Genomic DNA, 21,647 nt, shown 5'->3' with positions numbered 1-21,647 from the left:
ACATTGAGATGGTGGTGCTACCTGGAGCCACACGGCTCCTCCCTACCTGGGAGTGGGCTCTCAGCGTGGTGGGTTTCCTTTGCCAGGCAGTGCTGAAGCCCCTGTGCCCTGTCTGTCTGATCCCACGTTGTGGAGTCATCTGAATGAACAGCAGCCTCTGGATAGGATGGGGTGCAGGGAAGGGGGCTGGGCTCATCCAGAGTGGGTGGAGCTGGGTGCAGGGTCCTTGATCCTGTCTGGGGGTCCTGAGGCCGGAATGGGGCTGGGAGAAGTCTGGAGTCTGGCTGTAGTTGTCAAGTCCCAGGTCCTTGGTCCTGGTGACCTGTTCAGGGTTCTGGGTCCGGGTTGAATGTCCTGTGTCCTGTGTGTCTAGAGTCCCGGGCATTGGGTCTTGGACCTTGGTCCGGTCTTGATGGTTCAAATCCAGGTCTGGGCCCTGACATCAAGTCCAGGAATCATGGTTACGGTAATGGTGTGGTTCTGGGGTTGAAATCAAGGTTGGGGTCAGTAACCAGATTGCGGTCATGGTCCAAAGTCTGGATCTGGGGGTCCTACTGGGGACTCTAGGGTCAGCGTGAAGGTCTGGGTGTGGAGTCGGCTGCCCAGGGTTGTCATCTCAGGCTGTGGTCAGTGTGTGAGGTCTTGGCCCAAGGTCTGGGTCTGGGGTTCCTGTTTTGGAGTCTGGGGTCAGGACTGCTATCCAGGTCATGGACTGAGTCCTGGGTCAGGGAGTCTGGGGCTACCGTCAGGGTCTGAGGCTGAAGTCCTGGAAATCATGTTCTGAAGTCTGGGTCTGAGGTCGTGGTCAGTGTCAGAGCCAAGCCTGGGGAGCCCAGTCTGGAGTTGGGATCTGAGGTTGTGGTCAAGGTTTGGGTCTGGGGTCCCATTCGGTCCCAGGCCCTTGTGGTGTTCGGGCCTGGAGCCAAGGTCACGGTCGGGGTCTGGGCTCCTGGTCCCAAGCCTGGCTCGGGGTCAGGCCAGGCGGCCCGCAGCCTCCAGGGGGCGCCCCGCCGCCGCCGGCTCGGCCCCTCGCGGCTCCTGGCGCTGTGCGCGGCAGGCGGGGCCGGAGGCGGCGGTGGCTCCGGCGGCTCCGGGGCGCGGGCGGCGGCGACGGCGGCGGCGGCGGCTTCGGCGGCGGCGGCGGCGGCGGCGCCCCGACTGCAGTCCCGGCGGGAGCGGAGTGCGAGCCGGCCGGGCCGAGCCGGCGCTATGGGGCGGCGCCGCCTGTGAGCGGGCGAGCGGGGCCGCGGGGCCGAGCGGGCGGCGGCGGCGGCCGAGCCGAGCGGAGCGGCCGGGCGGCCGAGCGCGCCGAGCAGCGAGGGAGCGGAGCGGCGGGAGGAGGCCGCCGCCGCCGCCAAGATGGCGGACCTGGAGGCGGTGCTGGCCGACGTGAGCTACCTGATGGCCATGGAGAAGAGCAAGGCCACGCCGGCCGCGCGCGCCAGCAAGAAGATCCTGCTGCCCGAGCCCAGGTGAGGCCGCGCGCGGGGCGCCCCTGCCTCGACCCCACCGCAGCCCCGTGCCCCGAGTCCCGACCCGCAGCCCCAGACCCCCAGCGCTGGCCCTCGGGACCCCCTCTGCCCCGCCGCTGCTCGCGGGCCAGCAGCCCTGAGCGGCTCCGACTGGGTCCCGAGGCCCCGTGCACCTGAACCTGGGGCCCCCGGGCTCCCAGCTCAACTGTCTCCCAGGCGCTCCCAGCGTCCCGTGGCCCACTCCGGGCTCCCTCCCTCCCTGTCAGCCCCACACTGCTGCCTTCTCCCCTTCTTACTCCTCTGAGCAGCCCTTGGTCCCCGCGGGGTCTCCTCGGCCTGCCGTCATTTGCCTGGCCGGCGCTATCAGCTATCGCCCATGCTTGGACTGCTCCTACCCCCAGCACCGCTTCCTCTCCCCCACCCCTGCCAGTTGTTGGAGGTTGGGGTGGGGGGCAACAAGTCTTGGGGCTGCTTCCTGGGGATATTTCCCACTCCTGTCATGGGACCACTGTCCGGGGGCTGAATCTGGGAGTGCTTTTTGGGCAGGTGTGTAGGGGGAGCCCGGTGGGATCTGTGCACGGTGTCCAGGTGGGCTGTGCTCGGGTGCTGGCTGGGCTGCCCACTGTGTCCTCTCCCCTTGGCATGCCTTCTCTGGTGGGCCCTGCGTGTGGTGTGCCCTGCTGAGTGCTGTTGACCAGGGGACATTCCAGCAGCCCTGCGGCAGCTGGGCCAGGGTTGCCACCTCTGTAAGACAGCTGATGTCACCATGCTTGGTATCAAAGTTTAAAACTTTTCAGGATGTAGCTGCAGGTATACAGGGTATGCAGAGGGCTCAGTCTGTCCAGCACTTTATGGCTTTCCCATTGTACGGGCCTCCTAGCAGCTCGTGGGGTGGGTAGGACAGGTGTGGATTCATTCCTGTGGAACAGGTGGGGAAACAGAAGCTCCAGAGGTGAGTGGCCTGCCCACTGATACACAGATAACACAGGGTGGAACCCGGCCACCACCTCAGGGATTCTAGCTTCTAGCTCTACGTTCCGTCTACTGCCTGGACACGCTGCATCTGTGAGGGCTGTGTGCCCACCGTGATTCCTTATGTCACGTGGCCAGTCCCAGCCATTCCTCCGATGCCTGGGAGCGGGCCTGCTGTGACTCTGGGCAAGTCCCTTCCCATGTCTGGGCCTCGGTTCTCTCATCTGTGAAATGTGGATGACGTGAAATGAGGGCTGTGGCTCTGTGGTGTCCTGAGGCCCCCGAGCAGGGCCGCAGCTGCCTCGGCCTGGAGCTGCAGGAGTCTCCCAATGGTGCCCTCCACCCTGCCCTTTTGCTGGGTTTCACGTTGACTGAACACCAAGCTTGGGAGAGAGAGGAAAATGGGCCTGCGCTTTGAAAAGGCCGTTAGGGCCCCTTTTTTTCTAAGACGTTTGCTATCAGATTTCTCAAAACAGGAACCAGAACTGACTGTCAGCTGGGGGCTGACCAGGGAGCTGAGACAGTTAGAACAAAATGAGTTCAGAAATGACAAAGCCACGAGAGAGGAAATGGGGGGAGCCAACCTCGAGGGCTCGCAATGGCTCTTCGCGGTGGCCGCAGCCTCAAGACCCTCCTGCAGGCTGGAGTTCTGCGAAGTGTGAGGTGGAGCCCTTTCTGGAACTCTCTGTGTTTGGGTAATCTAACCCCAGAATGCATTGCTCATGATGGGGCCCCGCCTTGGGTTGGCCGTGCAGGTGTTAGAACCCTGAGAAACAAGCCGTTCTTCTTTTCCTGTCTCCTTTGCCGTCCAGGGTGGTGATCGTCGTGGTGATAGGAATCAGGATGGAAATGATAATCAAGTTGTTACTGATTTTGACATCTGTCATCTCAGTTGGCTCTAAAAAAACCTGTGAAGTTGGCAAGGCCTGTGCCTTGCATGGAATAGTTGCTCAGGAAATCCCGGAGGGCTGTGTTCTGGCTGCCCTGTTCCTAAGTGGAGACCAGGCAGGCAGTGCTAAGGGAGCAGCTGGAGGCTGAGAGCCAGGTGCTGTGGCTTCTCATATAGGGTCACCATCTGGCAGCAGGATGTTGGGTACATCCCCCACACCCATGAGGTGGCCGGAGGCGCTAGCTCTGGATGGCAGGGCACCGACACCCAGGAGTCCAGGCCTAGGTGTGTGATGACACTATAGCCAGTGGGTCCAGTGTCTCCTGGCCCTCAGGGGCGATGTGACTATAGCTCACATTTGCCTGGCACTTCCCAGTTTGCAAAGCGCTCTGACTCCATTTTATCCTTTCCACGACGGTGGGAAGCCAGCACATCAGGTGGTTTTCTCCCCATTTAATAGCTGAAGAAACTGAGACTCAGAGGGAGAGAGACTTGGTATCAGAGAAGAGCTGGAATTTGAACCGTGCTCTCTGGACCTCTGGCCAGTGCTGCTTTCCCGCTATGCTTCTCTGTCCACCCCGAACACCTCTGTTGTCACCTCGGCGCACGTTTGTTTATTTATTTGATTGTGCTTTAAGTGAAAGTTTACAAATCAAGTCAGTATTTCATACAAATCTTTATATACACCTTGCTATATACTCCTAGCCACCCTCCCCCAATGAAACAGCACACTCCTCTCCACCCTCTGTCTCCGCATCCATTCAGCCAACTCCTGACCCCCTCTGCCTTCTGTCTCCCCTCCAGACAGGAGCTGCCCGCATAGTCTCATGTGTCTACTTGAGCCAAGAAGCTCACTCCTCACCAGCATCACTTTCTGTCCTATAGTCCAGTCCAATCTCTGTCTGAAGAGTTGACTTTTGGAATGGTTCCAGTCTTGGGCAAACAGAAGGTCTGGGGGCCGTGACCACTGGGGTCCTTCTAGTCTCAGTCAGACCATTAAGTCTGGTCTTTTTACGAGAATTTGAGGTCTGCATCCCACTGCTCTCCTGCTCCATCAGGGATCCTCTGTTGTGTTCCCTGTCAGGGTTGTAGCCAGGCACCATCTAGACCTTCTGGTTTCAGGCTGATGTAGTCTCTGATTTATGTGGCCCTTTCTGTGGGTTTGTTTGGTTTTTTTGGTTCTGTCTCATGGGCTCATAATTACCTTGTGTCCTTGGTGTTCTTCATTCTCCTTTGCTCCAGGTGGGTTGAGACCAATTGCTGCATCTTAGATGGCCACTTGCTAGCATTTAAGACCCCAGATGCCACTCTCCAAAGTGGGATGCAGAATGTTTTCTTAATAGGTTTTATTATTCGGCCCACGTTTTATGCAGTGTGAGGCTGACAACTCTTGTCCTGAGAGCCATGGGTCAGGGCGGGGGCCTGGAAGCAGCAGGGCAGCCCCCAGTGTCATCAGCTGGCATGGTTTGTGGAGTCCAGCCCCCTCCCCGTCGGCCGGGGCTGAGAGCAAAGCTGCCCTGGCCAAGCTGGACATGGAGGAGGCAGCCCAGCACTGGGGGTCTCACAGACATGGGGTCCCCCCACCCCAAGGTCAGAGTCAGGGAGGAAGGCCGTGGCTTGTTTGCATCATGAGGTGCTGTTTGGAGTTGTGTCCACCTCAGGATGGTACATCTTGGCAGCCTCTCTGTGGCTGGTGCCCGGGTTGTGGCTTGGCTGGGCCCTAAGCCTGGCTTCACAGCTCTCACTTCTCAGCCCTGGGGAGTGGGATCTGGTGGGCATGGTGTTACTTTCTATAGGGTGTCACCCTACAGAAGCCCAGGACAGGGACCCACTTCTCGACTGTCTCGTAAAGGAAGGCAGGGCTGCGTAGCTGCGAAACAGGAGACCTGGCTTGTAATCCCCCTGCAAGACCCTTACTCTCTCTCGGCCTGCCTCACTTTGCACCTCTGTAAAATGGGAGGAGGCTGCTCTTCCCCGTGACCTCTCAGTGCCCCTCTGCGCTCTGCGTGGGCTTTTGGAAGGAGCAGCGCTCTCCCTTTTTCCAGCAGCTGCGACAGTCCTGTAATTATCGTCATTCGCTTAATATGACCACCGAGGCCTTGGGTAATTGCTCTCTGGGCTCCTGGCTGAGGAGGCCGCCCGGGGTGCCTCAGGAGAGGCCCTGCTCTCCCGGGGCAGTGGCAGCCCCAGAGACTGACTGGAGCGGGCCTCTTTGCAGCCCCATGTTCTTGGCTGTTTCCTGGTCCCTCCCCCACTGTGTGTTTCCTCCTTCCTGCCTCCCCAGACCTGCGGCTCTGGCTCTGGCTCTTCCTCTTCCTCGCTGCATCTTCATTCCTGTTAACCCTTTGCATCCAGGACTTCCTGTCCTTGGTTTGAGGCCCTAGGGGTGCAGGGTGCAGGGACTGGCTCCCTCCCTTCCCCCTCCCTTCCTTGTCCATCACAGCAGAACCCCTGCTGTCTGCAGCCTTCATCCTTCCACCCAGAACTTTCCACCCCAGTAGCATCCTTGACTCCCCCCTCCAGCTCCCGAAAACCAAATTATCTCCTTGTCGGTAGTCACTCCCTCTGGACTGCTGAAGCCGCTGCTTCACCCCAGGAATGGGTCTCTGGGATGCCTTTTCCCATCTGCTCTCCCTTCCAGAGCTCCGCGGTTCATAGACGTGCCATTAAGTTGCTCACCGCCCACTGGCGGCTGTTCCCTTGGTAAATGGATTTGAAGGGAACAGAACCCTCAGGGTGGAATCCGTGCAAAGGAACCTGGGCTCTGTCAGCCCAGGAATAATGCGTCCTATTAATGCACGGTGAGCTTCGTAGTAAATTCCCAGTGACGTCAGGTGCCGGCACACTCCGCAGGCTGCCAGCGTTGCCTCCCCACCCGGGCCTGCTCTGCGGAGGGGTCTGGGGAGCTGGGCTCCGTGGCTGCGCATGGCTGGTGCTTCCATGTTGTTCCGCTCCTGCCTCTGAGAGAAGAGCACGTGATCTGCTTTGGGGAGCCAACGCCTCCGTCCCTCCTGCCCCTTCTGCCAGGCCCCCTCCCCATCTGCACGGCCCATGGGCACTCAAGTCGGTGCCCATCTGTTCTAAACCAGAGATGCCGAAAGCGAGATGTTGGGCTGCAGCGTCTTTCTAAAACAACAGCGTCCTTCTCCACATCGCCACTTCCGCAGGGTAGAGTGTGCTGGCGAAGAGGAGGCTCTAAGAAGTGGTTTTTCAGGTGTCAGGTTGCTAGCAGCCCTGTTCACAGAGGGGGTTTTCTAACCCTGGAAGCCATCCTAGTGGAGGGGGGACAGACTCTTCCCCCCTCAGACTACAGGGCAAGGAGTTCTGGAAGTTTGTTCTTGGTACTTTCTAATGTGACGGCAACTGTGGCTTCCATGTCTGCACGGAGTCACAGGGCGGTTGTGCTCGTGGCATGTTCGTTCAGGAGCCCAGATACATGACAAGCCACTAAAGTGTCCCTTCCCATACACCCCCAGCGAGGGAGCTGCTGCAGCACACGTGGCCCTCAGGAACCGGTCGCTGCAGGCATTGTGGTGGCTCATGTGTGCAACGTGGGAGGGGCTGTCATTTTCTCTCCCACCCTCGCCTTGCTCTAGACTTGGTGGTTTGAGTCGGTCTTTGCCGTTGGTATGTGGCCCCGTCCTTGAGCCCTGAGGACATTGGCAACCCCAGGGAGAGTCATTGAGAAATATTAATATGAGGCCCCAGGGGACTTCCACCTGCAGCTGCTGTCTCCGTGCTAGGTTTCTCGGAAATGCCACAGAGGAACGTCTCAGCTGCAGCCACGGCTCTGCTCTGCTGGCCTCTTTAACTGTCACCTCCCGGAGTGTGGCGGTACCCAGCATGGCTGCCAGACCCAGCTCACAGTGTTCTGGGATTTGGCATTGCTGTCAAATGATGAGTGGGAAGCATGGCACTGGCCTGCTGGGTGCTGGCTGGTGGGCTCCCAGCCACTGGTGGGGGTGGGATGGGCCCGTGCAGGCACCCAGGGCAAAGGTTGGGCCTGAGCTTTCCCACACCCTGAGCCCCTGCCCTGGAGGGAGGCTGTTTTCTCAGGGAGGTTTGGGTATTTTCTTGGCCGCTAACCAATGGTGGGGTACTGGGCAGGCTGCTCAGCTTCTTCCTGCCTCCATTGCCTCACTATCCAAATGAGCATGTTTGCCTCTGACCCCTGAGGCCCCATTCTACCCACACCAGCTCCAGTCTCTGGCCTGAGTGGGGTCACCTGTGTGGGCCCAGACCAATGTGCCAGACTGCTGCACCACAGAGCGTGGGTCTTGGCTTTCCCTCCAGACCGCGTGGTACCAGAAGGTGCTAGAAGTTCTCCCCCTCAGCACTCACCTCCTCTCTGCCTGCCTACTCAACCTAGCCCTCACACCTCAGCTGCACACGGGGCCAGGTAGGAGGAAGCCTTCTCTCCCCAGGTGTCAGGCCTGCTCCACCGAGCCGGTGTGCTCAGCCCTCTGATGGCAGGGGTGCGAGGCCCCGGGTTGGTGGGCCTCCCAGCACCAAGCACTTTCCAAGCTGCCCTCAATACTGTGGCAGGGCAAGTATAGGGCACTACCCACCAGGCCACTCTCGTTGAGCAACGCCATGCCTCAGGTGGGTCTGAGCAGAGTGGAGCTGCAGCTGCGTAGCCTGGCTCAGCGAGTGTCGTGGGTCAGCCCGGGACAGGCCCCATCCTGAGAAAGTGATGTGTGTGGAGCAGACATCTGACAAGCCTGCCTAGCACGTGACTGCGTTCTAGAAGGGTCGGTACAGCCATCAGCGAACTGCAGGATCACACTCAGGAGTGCCCCCTGCAGGAGTGGACGCCAGCTGAGGCCATCTCAGCAAAACAGGCATCTTAGGACCTTCCCTCTGCTTGTGGCCTCTCAGGCTTCTTAGATGGCCGGTGCACTTGGGGCAACTCAGCATTTTGTCAACATCCTCATTTTGCAAATGGGGAAACTAGGCATTTAAGGTTGGTGGCTCTGCCAGGCTTCCTGGGGAGAGAGGTGGGGAGAGGCCCACTGGAAGCCAGGCCTGGGCTCCTGGTACTGCAGGCCAGAGGGGGTGAGGTCCTTCCCCAAAGGGCGGGGCTCTCAGGAGCCTCTGCTGGGAATATTCTGGCGTTTGTTTCTCGAAAATCCAGAGTGATATTCAAAGGCCATCCTCCCGCAGACCAGGGCTTTTCACCAGTGAGGGTGGGAATGTGGCCTCTAGGCCCCTTGCCATTCAGACTCTGCTGGTATTCGAGAGAGGGTGTTGAGATGAAGGTGACCCCACCGGGAGGCACCACTGCCTCCATGCCAGCCTGGACTTGCCACCCCGGCATCCTCCTTCCAATCTGCCAGCTCCCCTGGTCACCAGCCCCGAGGGAATAGACAGGAAACCCCAACATTGCTACTTCGGGGACCTCCTGTTACAGGACTCCACTTGGGCTTGACCTCGTGTTTGGTTTGGGGGCGGGGGAGTGTTTATTTTACTTAAAACACATTTTTTTCTTTTTAAGGAAGAAAGTGCAATGCTGTGGGCCGGGAAGAGCATGGAGGCCAGGCTGGTTTCTGAGGGTTGGGCCACAAGGCCACCTTGGAGCCAGCCTGGTGTCCTGCTGCTCCTGAGCAGAGTGGCCAGGAGGAAGAAGGCTCTGCCCAACCTGCACAGGCAGGCTCTCTGGGAGCATTTGGGAACATTGCCCCTTTAGTGTGCCTGCTTCTCTGGGGTCCGCTGCACCATGTCGTGGTTGGTGGTAGAGCGGCTACTCCCTGGGTAGGCCCTCCTACTTCAAAGCCCTTCCCAAGCTGGCACTGGTCTAGCCTACCCCCAGGAAGGGAGTCTGGGGCTCATGGGCTTCACAGTGAGCGGGCCCAGCTACCTGGAGGGCTCACACCTGGTGGGTGACTCTCTTTGCCTGTCACCTGCACCTGCTTGTTTGTACCTTAGACCACGCACCTTCATGGGAGGTTGACACTTTGTGATATTTTCCCTCTTTATTGCTTTATTTTATCCCTGTCCAGGGGTCAAAATGCTCTTGAAAGGCAGAGTGCCAAGAGTTGAGCAGGGGGTGCGGGCCCAGCCACGGACCACCTCAGAGCTGGGTCCGGGCAATGGCCTTTAGGGTCCCTGGGCTCCACGCCCCACACACTGCACCCTGCTGCCTGGTCTTCGGTGGGAGCCACCAGGCCTTTGCTTGTGGCCAGGGCCTGCTCACAACCGGTCCACCCAGCCCAGCTGGCCTATCCCGGGTTCTGCCCAGCCTACGACTCTCATGGCTCAGCCAGGAGGTCCCAACCAGCGCTCACAGAGCCACAGAGCTGAAGGCGGGCCTTCTGGACCCAGGTCTCCAGTCTGTGGGCCCCAAGGCAGGACTGTGTCAGCCTCCATCTTGCGATTTCTCCAAGCTCCTGCCATGTGTGAACGGGATCTGTCCTCTGCCTCCCGTGTCCCCATGCATCCCATGAGGCCAGGGGAACGTGGCCTGGCCGTTGGACGTGAGCTGGTGTATGGCTCCAGCAGGCGAGGGTGTCCCAGAGCGGACAGGGCTGGTTTGTGGAGGGTCCTTCTGTCTCAGAGGGGCCGGCTCTGGAGCAGCCACATTGTGGACATGCACCTGGGCTGGGCTGGGCGTAGGCCAGGGCTTGTCGCTTGCTGGTGGGCAGGGCCTGGCCTGAAGGAATTGCAGGGTGGGAACACAGGGTTCACCAAGGGCTGTCCTTGTCATCAGCCGTCCGACTTCCTGTTGGACTCAGCTTTCCAAGGAGGTCACGCCATCTCCCAGGCCAGGGCCAAGCCTCTGGTGGGGCAGCAGTGGGGTCATGGCTTTAGGGCTGTGTTGACGACAGCTGTGCTTGCTCTCAGCCTATCTGTGTGGCCTTCCTGAGTAGTGCTCGAACCCAAGCAAGGACCTGGGAGGGCTGGGGCCTAGGATTTCACCCCAGACTTTCTCAGAAGGAAAGTGCCGAGCGGAAAGGGTAGGCCCCCCGCCCCCCCGCCGCCTTGGAGCTCAAGGCCCCTTTCTGACCCTGGAACCACCATTCTTCCAGACTCCAGGGCCCAGAGCCTCTGAGACCTGGCCTTCCCAGTAGGCCTGGGGCTGCTTCCCCATCCATCTGCGCAGCTGACCCTCACCCTGCGCCCCCATCCCAACCCAGGTTCCTATCTGCCTGCTCTTCCTCCCATGGGTACTGCCAGTGGAGTCTGTCTGCTTGCCTCCCTGGCTCAGAGGCCCCATCCCTGGGCACTCCAGCCCTGCTCCCGTCCGCTGGCTCTCCTGCCGTGTCCTTGGCTGAGCCCTCTGGCCAGGCAGCCTCCTACTCGTCCCTGGTGGGCCTCCCTGGCCCTCCCATGCCCACCACCTGCCCAGAGCCCCACCACCTGTTGACACCTGTCTGTGCTGCAGCAACCAGGTGACACCCTGCCTGCTCCGCATAGCTCTCCGAAAGCCCAGACGCTTCCTCTTCCCATATCTCCTGTACATTCTCAGTCTTGCCCGTGGCTTGTCACAGCTTGTCTAACACCATAGAACCCCAGGGGCCTGCTTGGGGGACAGCATCCAGCCGGAGCCTGGCCCTGGAGGTGAGGGCAGGGATGTGAAGAGATGGGGCCTTGTGCGGAGCAGGGGGCACGGACTTCCGTACCCATATCCTGCCTCTGCCGGGGCAGGTCACTGACCACCAGCTGCCATCCCTTCCTGGGGGCCTGCTGGTGACCCCACAGGTGGGCAGCTGTGAGCCTCACGCCAGGAGTCCAGGCTAGCGAGGGCCAGATGTGCTGGTGGGATCTAAGGCCCAGAGTGTGCTTGTGGTGGGTGGGTGGGTGGGTGACATAAGTGGGAGGCAGGGAGTTTGGGCCTCAATGGTCATATGACAAGCTGCTCCCCTGTGGTACCCCCACAACCCCGGGAGTCGGGTGGAGGAAGGGTATGTCATTAATCAATATTGACGCAAACAGTTTGCACTGGCTACTAACCTAAAGGTTGGCAGTTCAAACCCAGCAGTGCTGCTGAAGAACTGCCCGGCAATCTGCTTTCATATAGATTGTTATTGTCATTGTTAGGCACTGTCAGATCCATTCTGACTCATAGTAACCCCATGTACAACAGAACGAAACACGGCTTGGTCCTGTGCCATCCTCACAATCATTGCTATATTTGAGCCCATCGTTGCAGCCACTGTGTCAGTCCATCTCATCAAGGGTCTTCCTCTTTTTTGATGACCCTCTACCAAGCATGATGTCCTTTTCCGAGGACTGATCCCTCCTGATAATGTGCCCAAAGTAAGCAAGGAGAAGTTTCACTATTCTCACTTCTAAAGAGCATTCTGGCTTCACTTCTTCCAAGACAGATTTGTACGTTCTTCTGGCAGTCCACGGTATGTTCAATATTCTTTGCCAACACCATAATTCAAAGGCATCAGTTCTTCCTTGACCTTCTGTATTCACTATCCAGCTTTCACATGCTTTTGAGACAATTGAAAATACCATGGCTTACGTGGATCCACAATCATTGCCCATGGAGCAGCAGTCAAGAAATCATATACCAATATGATTTGGGCAATATATGTTGGGCAAATCTGCTGCAAGAGATCTCTTTAAAGTGTTAAAAAGCAAAGATGTCACATTGAGGACGTAAGGTGCACGTGACCCAAGCTATAAAGGTTACAGCCAAGAAAATGTTACGGTGTAGTTCTGCTCTGTGACAGGTGAGGTCGCCATGAGTTGGAATCGACTCAACACCAGTGGGTGTTAGGGACAAGAGAGCTGAGGCCTAGTCTTTTTTTTTTTTCATGATTCCATTTTTTATAATTGAGATGTGATTCACAACGTAAAGTTCACCATTTTAAAGTGTACAACTCAGTGATTTTAGTATAGTCACTACGTAGTGCGACCATCTCCACTATCTAATTCCAGAACATTCGTATTACCCCAGCAAGAATCCCCAAACCCATTAGCAGTCCCTCCCCATTCCCTCCTCCCTGCCCCTGACAACCCAGTCTTGTTCTGTCTCGATGGATTTGCCGTTCTAGATACTTCGTGTAATAGGACCATCCGATTTGTGATCTTTGGTAACTGGTTTCTTTCACTTAGCGTAATGCTTTCGAAGTTCACCTGTGTTATGGTATATATCAGTGTTTCGTTCTCTCCTACGGCTGAATAAATATCCCATTGTATGGATGGGCTACACTGTGTTTATCCATTCACCAGTGGGCCTGGCTTTGGGGATTTGGCCAAGTTCCCAAAGCTGGCACGTGGCAGTGCTAGGACTAGACTTCTGTGGGTGGTGGGCTTCCGGGGACCTGGGCCCGATCCTGGCTGCTCTGGGCAGGACGTTGATGGCAGGTATCAGCTCTCTGGGTGCCACTGTGTGCCCTGCCTTCCTGGAGGGAGCGGTGACCCAGCAGGCCCCTCCAGCCTTCAGCTCCAGTCCCTGGGCAAGGTGTCAGCGGCCAGCCAAGGAGAGGACTGCAGCTGTGCCAGGCATAGGGGCTCCTGGGCTCCATTCACCTTGTCCCTCTCTGGCAGCATCCGCAGCGTCATGCAGAAGTACCTAGAGGACCGGGGCGAGGTGGCCTTTGAGAAGATCTTCTCCCAGAAGCTGGGTGAGTACAGAGGGTGGCTTTGCCAGCTCCAAAGACTTCCTGCTGCCCAGGCCAGGGAACCCCAGGCTGACCCTTGCCCCTACTCCAGCCGTGAGCTGTGCCCACTCTCCGAGGGCTCTGGTTGCCCAGCCCCATAAAGGAGGTCCTCCTCTAGCTCAGGGCCGTGACCCTCGCACCTCCCTGCCCCTGGCTGCAGGCCCTGGGAGCCCCATGCGGGGGTGGGGCCCAGCAGACTTCCAGGGCCGCAAGGGAAGTTCCTCGTTTGGGGTTTTGTTTTTGAGAGTTGCAGCTTCCCCTTGGCCCAGGCCACAGCTGCTTGGGCTGCTGGTGGAACTGACAGGAAGGGGCGGGGCCCTTCCTGTGGCGCCTGCTCGGAGCTGTGGTCGGCCTGCCCCGCCCTGCAGCCTGGGCCCTCCGTCCTACTCCTCCTGGTACCCCCTATCCTGGAAGTGTCCTGCCGCCCATGTTGTGGTCTCGGCCCGTGGGGCAGGGGCAGGCGGGTGGGCCTCAGGGGAGCAGGCTGTGGCCCACACCCGCTCAGACTTGGCCTTCCAGAGAAGGGCTCTGGCTGTGATGTGTTGCTCAGTGAAGGGGAGGGTCTGGCCTGGCCTGGCCTGGGGGGCTCAGGTGTTGGTGATCCGCCCTGGGAAGCCTGTGTGCCAGAGTGGGGAGCACAGTTTGGGTCGCGGGCACGTGCTGTGTGACCTTGGGCAAGTTGCCTCCCCTCTCTGAACCCTATGGTTTCTTTATGCGGGAAAAGCACTTGCTGCCCAGGACTGTAGGAGGGTCAGGTGAGGTGTTGTGAAAGCAGGTCATCTCATGGGAAGCCCTGTTCACAAGTTACTCAAGGTCCCCATCCGTCCTTGTGTTGAAAGGTCAGGCCCCTCTTCCAGATATGATGGCCACCAACTCTGCCCAAAGTGCCAGGAATTGGAGGGCGTGCCCCAAGCAGTGCCTTAGGAGGCGCAGGACGCCACCCAGTGAGAGCCTGGTTGCCCCTTAGCTCTACTTGCCCTCCAGCAGTGGGCTGCTCTGGGCGGGCTTCTGGCGCCCCTCCCTGGGAGAGGGGTGCTTTGTCTGCCTATCAGGTCTGCCACAGAGCTCCAGGCCCTGCTTAGGGTGAAGGGTATCTCTGGGTGGAGGTGTGGCACCGTGTGACCCCCCCCCAACCACCTACTTTCAGGGTACCTGCTCTTCCGAGACTTCTGCCTGAACCACTTAGAGGAGGCCAGGCCCCTGGTGGAGTTCTATGAGGAGGTAAGAGGGGACACCCTGGTGCTGGAGGGCTGTTGGGACATGGGGCTCACACTGTAGGGCCCAAGGCCACACCAGGGAATCCTGTCTTCTAGATCAAGAAATACGAGAAGCTGGAGACCGAGGAGGAGCGCCTGGCTCGGAGCCGGGAGATCTTTGATGTCTACATCATGAAGGAGCTGCTGGCCTGTTCGCACGTGAGTAGCCACCGGCTGGGTGGTCCCTAGGCCGGAACCTGAGGGTGGGCCTGGAGGGGATCGGGAGCTGGGAAGGGAAGAAGACCCAGCTGACAACTCACAGCCCCTCTGTCTTCCCCAGCCCTTCTCGAAAAGTGCCACTGAGCACGTCCAGGGCCACCTGGTGAAGAAGCAGGTGCCTCCAGACCTCTTCCAGGTGTGTACTGCCCTCGTTCCCCACTGCTTTCTGCCCCCTCACAGCTTCCGCCTGCCCAGCCAGGGCCACCTGGGGGCAGCCCTGGGCAATGGGCTGGGCCACATGCCGGGCCACCTGGGGGCGGCCCTGGTCAAGGGGCTGGGCCACACGCCGGGGCCACCTGGGGGCAGCCCTGGGTGAGGGGCTGGGCCACATGCCAGGCCACCTGGGGGCATCCGTGGGCGAGGGGCTGGGCCACGCGCCGGGCTGGCCAACTTCCGGCTTTCTCCCTCAGCCCTATATTGAAGAGATCTGTCAGAATCTCCGTGGGGATGTGTTCCAAAAGTTCATTGAGAGGTGAGTGCTGGGCACAGGGCTCAGGGCAAGGGGAGGAGGAGGTGTTCTGAGCAAGGAGGGGCACAGATGGCATGGAGAAGGAGCGAAACCAGCCTGCTTTCGGCCTGGGGACAGACGGTACCTGGGCCCCGGGGCAGGTGGTATCTGGGCCCTGGGTTTGGCACTGTCTGGTCCCTGGGGCAGGGACTCCCGGGAGGACAGGAAGGCTCCCAGTCACCGCCTCCTCCACATGGCCCATCCCACCCTCGTCAGTACCAGGCATCTCAGAGTCTGTCCCGGGACCCCATATGTGCCTTTCCCTCCCACGGACAGTCTTCCCCTTTGCTAGACCCACATGGGCAGAGAAGCATCCAGATTGTGGTGGGTTGGGTGTAGGGTCCCAGGCAGAGCTGGTTGGCCAGGTGAGAGTTGCAGGCAGATTTCAGCTTGTTGTAGGAACGGCTGGCTTAGGGTCAGAGCCACTCAGCCTTGCAGCATGGCTTCATAGGGAGTGAGTGCTCTGTTGCTGGAGGCACACGAGCAGGGACGAGAAGGCACTTGTCGAGGACTTGGTATCAGCAACTCTGGGCTAGACTGGTCGGCCTACTCTTTAGTCTGTCTGATCCCAGCAGGAACCCAAAAGTAGGCGGCAGAGCGTAAGCCGATGCTCCGGGTGGGCTGCCCAGTGCTCGAGCTCCCGGGCTGACCCAGAGCTGGGAGCCAGTCTATTTGCAGATGCAGAAACTCGGGCTTGGGTGTTGCCACATATGCCCCGACAGGGACCCCAGGCAGTGGCACTGGAGGGGGGACAGGCTTCCTGCAGCACAACTCTGCCCCCTTCCCGAGGCTTGTCTGAGCTGGCATTCTCTCTTACAGCGATAAATTCACACGGTTTTGTCAGTGGAAGAACGTGGAGCTCAACATCCATGTGAGTGTGGCGGGTGTGGGGAGCCAGCTCCCTGCTCGTCTTCTCCGGGAGCCGGGCATGGGGCTGGCCACGGGTGGGGTTGGCACCAGGGTCCCAGTAGGGGCAGCGTAGTCGGGTGGGTATATGCAGGGGGCAGTCGTCGCTGACCAGGAAGGACCCACCGAGCTAGGATGGACCCCTAGCACAGGATCCTGCTTCCTGGATGCCTCTGCTCTGGGGCCAGGCCAAGAAAGCCTGCAGGGACCCCAGTGGTCACTGCTCCCCACCCCTCCCCCACAGCTAACCATGAACGACTTCAGTGTCCATCGCATTATCGGGCGCGGCGGCTTTGGCGAGGTCTATGGGTGCCGCAAGGCTGACACGGGCAAGATGTGAGCACCCCATTCCATGGCATTTGGTGGGGTGCCTGGGGGTGGGAGGATCCCCTGGGGGTGCTCAGAAGGCAGGAACATCCCATGGGAAGAGCTTTGAGGGGATCAGTGCTGCAGGATTAAGCCAGGTGGCAGGGCCAAGTCCTAAATGGGCAGGCTAGTGTCTCCCCGACACAGGCTCCTATGCTGTTCCCTAAGCTGTTGCCTACACTGTTCCCTCCCACCGCTGTCTCCCTCCCTCCTGTCCTTGCTTGTGCGGTACCCTTCCTGCAGGTCCCTCCTAGAGCTCCCAGCCTGCCGGTGCTCCCCACCCTCCCTGAGTCTCTGAGGTGTGTCACACATCTGTAGTGGAGTCTAGCTTCCCCCAAAGGGCCCCCAAGACAAGAGCTGAGCGCACTGCCTGCCTCCCAGCCTGGCCAGGCCTGGGCTCTGCGTGCCAAGCTGCTGGCCTGAGCACCTCCATCCCCCATGCAGGTATGCCATGAAGTGTCTGGACAAGAAGCGCATCAAGATGAAACAGGGGGAGACACTGGCCCTGAACGAGCGTATCATGCTGTCCCTCGTCAGCACCGGGGTGAGCCGGGTGGGGCCAGGCTGGTGGGGCAGCCTCCAGCCCCAGAGCCCGAGACCCACTCTGCTGACCCCTGCCCTCCTAGGACTGTCCCTTCATCGTCTGCATGTCGTACGCATTCCACACGCCTGACAAACTCAGCTTCATCCTTGACCTCATGAACGGTGAGTGCCCCACCAGTGGCCCAGCCCGGGGTGGAGCCCAGGGGGCAGGGCCAGGAGCTGAGCACCTCCCCGGCTGCCTCCTCCCTCAGGTGGGGACCTGCACTACCACCTGTCCCAGCATGGGGTCTTCTCTGAGGCCGACATGCGCTTCTACGCGGCCGAGATCATCCTGGGCCTGGAGCACATGCACAACTGCTTCGTCGTTTACCGGGACCTGAAGGTCGGAGCCCACCCGCCTGCCCACCCCACTGGCCAGCCCCCCTCCAGGCCCTGGCCCACCAGGCCAAGAGAGCCTTGTTCTGGGACAGGGCCAACTGGACTGCTCCCCTCTTCACCCTCCCCTCTCACCCTGAGCCACCTTTGTGTTGAGGCTGGAATTGGGGGAAGGGAGACCCCCCCCGCAACGCCTGGCCCCCAGGCACCCATAATCCCCTGCAACAAAGACGCTGGCCTGGCTGCCGCTGGCCAGCTAGGGCTCCATCTGCGCTACCTGGGTGGCAGCTCATGGGCTCCCTCCACAGCCAGCCAACATCCTCCTGGACGAACATGGCCACGTGCGCATCTCGGACCTGGGCCTGGCCTGTGACTTCTCCAAGAAGAAGCCCCACGCCAGCGTGTGAGCACTGCCTCCCACCCCACGCTCCCACGTCCCCTCCCACAACCCCCACCCAGCTGCTTATGCCTCCTTACTCCACAGGGGCACCCACGGGTACATGGCCCCCGAGGTCCTGCAGAAGGGCGTGGCCTACGATAGCAGTGCCGACTGGTTCTCTCTGGGCTGCATGCTCTTCAAGCTGCTCCGGGGGTGAGTGGTCCCCAGGTGGGCAGAGGGCAGAGTGGGGCTGTCCTCCGATCCTGGGTATTAGGGCTGGCACCAGTCCTGGCTTTGGACAAGGCTCAGTCATGCTGCCTGTTCTCTGACCGTGGGCTCTGGCCTCTTGCAGGCACAGCCCCTTCCGGCAACACAAGACCAAAGACAAGCACGAGATCGATCGGATGACGTTGACAATGGTGAGTGTGGGGTCCCCATCCAGGGACACTGGATGGAGCCCTTGGGGGGCCACACTGGGGCTGGGATCCCCCTTCAGGTTCCAGGGTCACAGACTCTTGGATCTCAACCCACCAGCCAAGCTCTCAGGCACTGCTCCCCACTCTGGCCTTGGGAGCCTGAGCCCCTGCCCCGCATCTGTCTCCCTGTGTGGCTGGACACACTGGACGGGGTCAGAGTGGGAAGCTAGGCCTGGGTGCCCCATGCTGGGAGCCTGGAGACCCCGGGCAGCCTCGGGGGCCCTGCCAACGGCCCACTCCTCCTCCCTGCAGGCTGTGGAGCTGCCTGACTCCTTTTCCCCCGAACTCCGCTCCTTGCTGGAGGGGCTGCTTCAGCGGGATGTCAACCGGAGACTGGGCTGCCTGGGCCGAGGGTGAGCATGCAGCCCACCACGGGCATGCAGAGGCTGCTGCGTCCAGCCCTCCACCTGTGCCCCCTGAGGACAAGGGCTGGCTCTGTCACCTGGAGCACCTTCTGTGGGCCCAGCTTACAGGAGGGGGCAGGGACAGCCCCACTGAGTGTTCTTAGGGTGGAGGGGAAGCCTGGGGTGGGGCTGCTCGAGCCAGCTGGTGGCTTGTAACAGAGGAGACAATGTGATGATGACAAGGATGATAGGAGCTCTTTACGCATGTTGAGCTGGGCACTGTGTTGAAGGAGTTACAAGTATTGAAACTCACCTGACCCCAGGATGTAGGAATGACTGTTCACCACATTTAGAGACAAGCAAACAGGTACAGGTCTAAGGAACTTGCCCGAGGTTGCAGAGCCAGAAAGCAGCCGAACCAGGATGGAGACCTGGGCCATCAGCCCTGTGGCCTAGACTTAGCCCCCATGACAGGCAGCGGCCAGCCTAGGTGACAGGCATCTCCCCACAGGGCTCAGGAGGTGAAGGAGAGCCCCTTCTTCCGCTCCTTGGACTGGCAGATGGTCTTCCTGCAGAAGGTAACTGAGCGGGCGGCAGTGCCAGGAAGGCAGCCTGCAGCCCCTCCCCAGCCTAATGCCAACCCCTGTTCTCTCAGTACCCACCCCCGCTGATCCCCCCACGGGGGGAGGTGAACGCGGCCGACGCCTTCGACATTGGCTCCTTTGATGAAGAGGACACAAAGGGGATCAAGGTACTGGGCCTTGCCTGAGCCCTGAGCCCAGCAGGGTCGGACCCCTCACCAGCCCCATTTGATGGCTGGGCCTCTGTCCCTCCTCCCCAAATGTCCCTGGGGTGGCTCTGGCCCAGACCTTCCCTGCCCCAGAGCCCTGGGCCGGGCTCCAGCCAGGCCTGCAGCTCATGGGTGTCCTGGGACCTTCCTGTGTGTGTGTGTCCCTGCCCTGCCCGTCTGGGTGAAGTTACTGGACAGTGACCAGGAGCTCTACCGCAACTTCCCCCTCACCATCTCGGAGCGGTGGCAGCAGGAGGTGGCGGAGACCGTGTTTGACACCATCAATGTGGAGACAGACCGGCTGGAGGCCCGCAAGAAAGCTAAAAACAAGCAGCTGGGCCACGAGGAGGGTGAGGGCTTGTCGCTGCTATGGGTGCACGTGGCTCAGCAGCAGCCTACGGGACTGAGTTGTCTCTGTTCTGTCGGTCAGATTACGCCCTGGGCAAGGACTGCATCATGCATGGCTACATGTCTAAGATGGGCAACCCCTTCCTGACCCAGTGGCAGCGGCGGTACTTCTACCTATTCCCCAACCGGCTGGAGTGGCGGGGCGAGGGCGAGGCCCCAGTAAGGAGTGGGGAGCCCAGGGGCGGGGGGGGGGAAGTACCTGGTACAGGGGGAGTTTGGGGACGGGGACCTGGGGACGTGGGGCATGGGGACAGTGGGGAGCCTGGGATGGTGGGGCCTGGAGATAGGGCAGCCAAGGGTCAGGGCAGCTGGTAGATGGGACGGCAGGGGACAGGGCAGTGGGCAGCTAGCTGGCGGCCCTGTTCTGCCCCTCACTGCCCTTTCTGCCCTGCAGCAGAGCCTGCTCACCATGGAGGAAATCCAGTCGGTGGAGGAGACGCAGATCAAGGAGCGCAAGTGCCTGCTCCTCAAGATCCGCGGCGGGAAGCAGTTTGTCCTGCAGTGTGACGTGAGTGGGCCCTGGGCTGGCAGGCAGGCGGGTGGGCACCTGCAGGGTCGCCCCATCTGACTACGCGCGGCGCTATGCAGAGCGACCCCGAGCTGGTGCAGTGGAAGAAGGAGCTACGGGACGCCTATCGCGAGGCCCAGCAGCTGGTGCAGCGGGTACCCAAGATGAAGAACAAGCCGCGCTCGCCGGTCGTGGAGCTGAGCAAGGTGCCGCTGATCCAGCGCGGCAGCGCCAATGGCCTCTGACCACCTGCCCACCACCCGCCCGCCTTTTATAAACCTCTAATTTATTTTGTTCAATTTTTATTATTTGTTTTCCCGCAAAGCGGAAAGGTTTTATTTTGTAATTATTGTGATTTCCTGTGGCCCCAACCTGGCCCAGCCCCCTGGGAGGGGTCCGCTTGCCTCAGCTCCTGCTGCCACCCACCCAGCCGCCCCCAGCCTGGCCCCTCCAGGGGTCGCCTGCTTCTAGTGTCTTCCTGTTGGGGGAGAGCAACGGCCCTGGGCAGCCTCCAGCCCCTTCCCTGGTGGTGATGTCCCACGAGCTCTGTGCCTCGGGTACGCTGGGAGGCGCAACCAGGGGAGGGCAAGGCACAGGGATGCTACTTGAATCAACCCCAGAGCGGTGGAGGCCCGCGCTATACTGCACACCGGCCAGCTGGAGGAAGGAAAAGGCCCGTGTCTCCCTGGTCCCAGGGCCACCCACAGTGACTTGGGCTCCATTGCCCTTGTTTGGAAAAAGCTCCTGTGTCCCTGGCCACCTCTGTTCCTGCCTCCTTGGACACTGTGGGCCTCGGCCAGGTGGTGGCATGGCAGTGGGTGCTGCTGCCCTCCCTGCAGGCCCGGGCTCAGGGACCAGAGAAAGGCCACTACGGAACGTGCCAAACATTGGGCTGGGCCGAAGCCTCCCCTGCCCAGGATGAGGGGCCAACCTGGGGCCAGGCAACAGCAGGGAGGGGACACGGTGGGACCAGCCCTCTCCCCATGGTCCATGTGCCTCCCCGGGCTGTCTACCCCCCTCCCCGTCCGTCAGTGCCACGCCCGCAGAGCGCCACCTCGCCGCATGCCCCCTCGTGCCAGTCGCGATACTTTGTGTGGTGCCGCCTCCCCCGGGGCTGGGGCGGCGCCCCTCCCCCATCTACTCCCTGGTGCGTCTCTTTGCGGATTTTTGAATGTGATTTTAAAGAGTGGAAAATGAGACTATGCGTTTTTATAAAAAATGGTGCCTGACTCCTTGGCTGTATCCGACTCTTACTGGGCCCAGTGACCCGCTCTTCGGCCTCCACTGAGCTGGGGCTTGAGGGAACAGGGTCTTCCAGCAGGCAGCCGGGAGGCCAGGTGGGCCCTCCACCGCATGGTGGGCATCCAGGGCCAGCCCGCGGGGGGCCAGGCCCTCCTTGGGCAGGGTCCTCTCCCTCGGCGCCCCTCCACCATGCACCCAGCAGCCCCGTCCCCTCTTGGTGGTTGTGCAATACCCTTTCCCCCTCCTCCGGAGTGTCCTGCCCACTTCCCAGGGAAGCAGGAGGTGCCAACAGTCATGTCTGGGGCTGACCAGGACCCTCCTAGCCTGACCGAGCACCCCTGCATGCCAGGCCCTGTGCTGAGGACCCCTCCCCCATGGCC

At 60.4% G+C, this 21,647-nt stretch overlaps 1 protein-coding gene across 2 annotated transcripts; it reads left to right on the top strand.

Annotated features, from left to right (window-relative positions):
* Positions 1-1,320: 1,320 nt before the first annotated feature.
* GRK2 (G protein-coupled receptor kinase 2) lies at positions 1,321-21,255 on the top strand. Of its 2 annotated transcripts, none has more exons than XM_064287711.1 (21): positions 1,321-1,472; positions 12,835-12,911; positions 14,095-14,168; positions 14,261-14,362; positions 14,484-14,558; positions 14,833-14,894; positions 15,750-15,801; positions 16,081-16,172; positions 16,647-16,746; positions 16,829-16,907; positions 16,997-17,127; positions 17,429-17,523; positions 17,605-17,712; positions 17,852-17,918; positions 18,228-18,328; positions 18,831-18,897; positions 18,975-19,070; positions 19,297-19,459; positions 19,540-19,676; positions 19,915-20,025; positions 20,106-21,255. In XM_064287711.1, the coding sequence occupies exons 1-21, from the start codon at positions 1,360-1,362 to the stop codon at positions 20,268-20,270; spliced, it is 2,067 nt and encodes a 688-aa protein (XP_064143781.1). In that variant the 5' UTR covers positions 1,321-1,359; the 3' UTR covers positions 20,271-21,255. The 2 variants fall into 2 exon arrangements, with proteins under 2 accessions (XP_064143781.1, XP_064143780.1); XM_064287710.1 differs by having other exon boundaries at positions 19,912-20,025.
* Positions 21,256-21,647: the final 392 nt, after the last annotated feature.

Source organism: Loxodonta africana, chromosome 7 (genome assembly GCF_030014295.1).
Source record: "Loxodonta africana isolate mLoxAfr1 chromosome 7, mLoxAfr1.hap2, whole genome shotgun sequence".
Taxonomy (NCBI): Eukaryota; Metazoa; Chordata; class Mammalia; order Proboscidea; family Elephantidae; genus Loxodonta; species Loxodonta africana.
The sequence above is the reverse complement of the archived record's forward strand: the minus strand, read 5'-3'. Positions and strand labels throughout refer to the sequence as shown.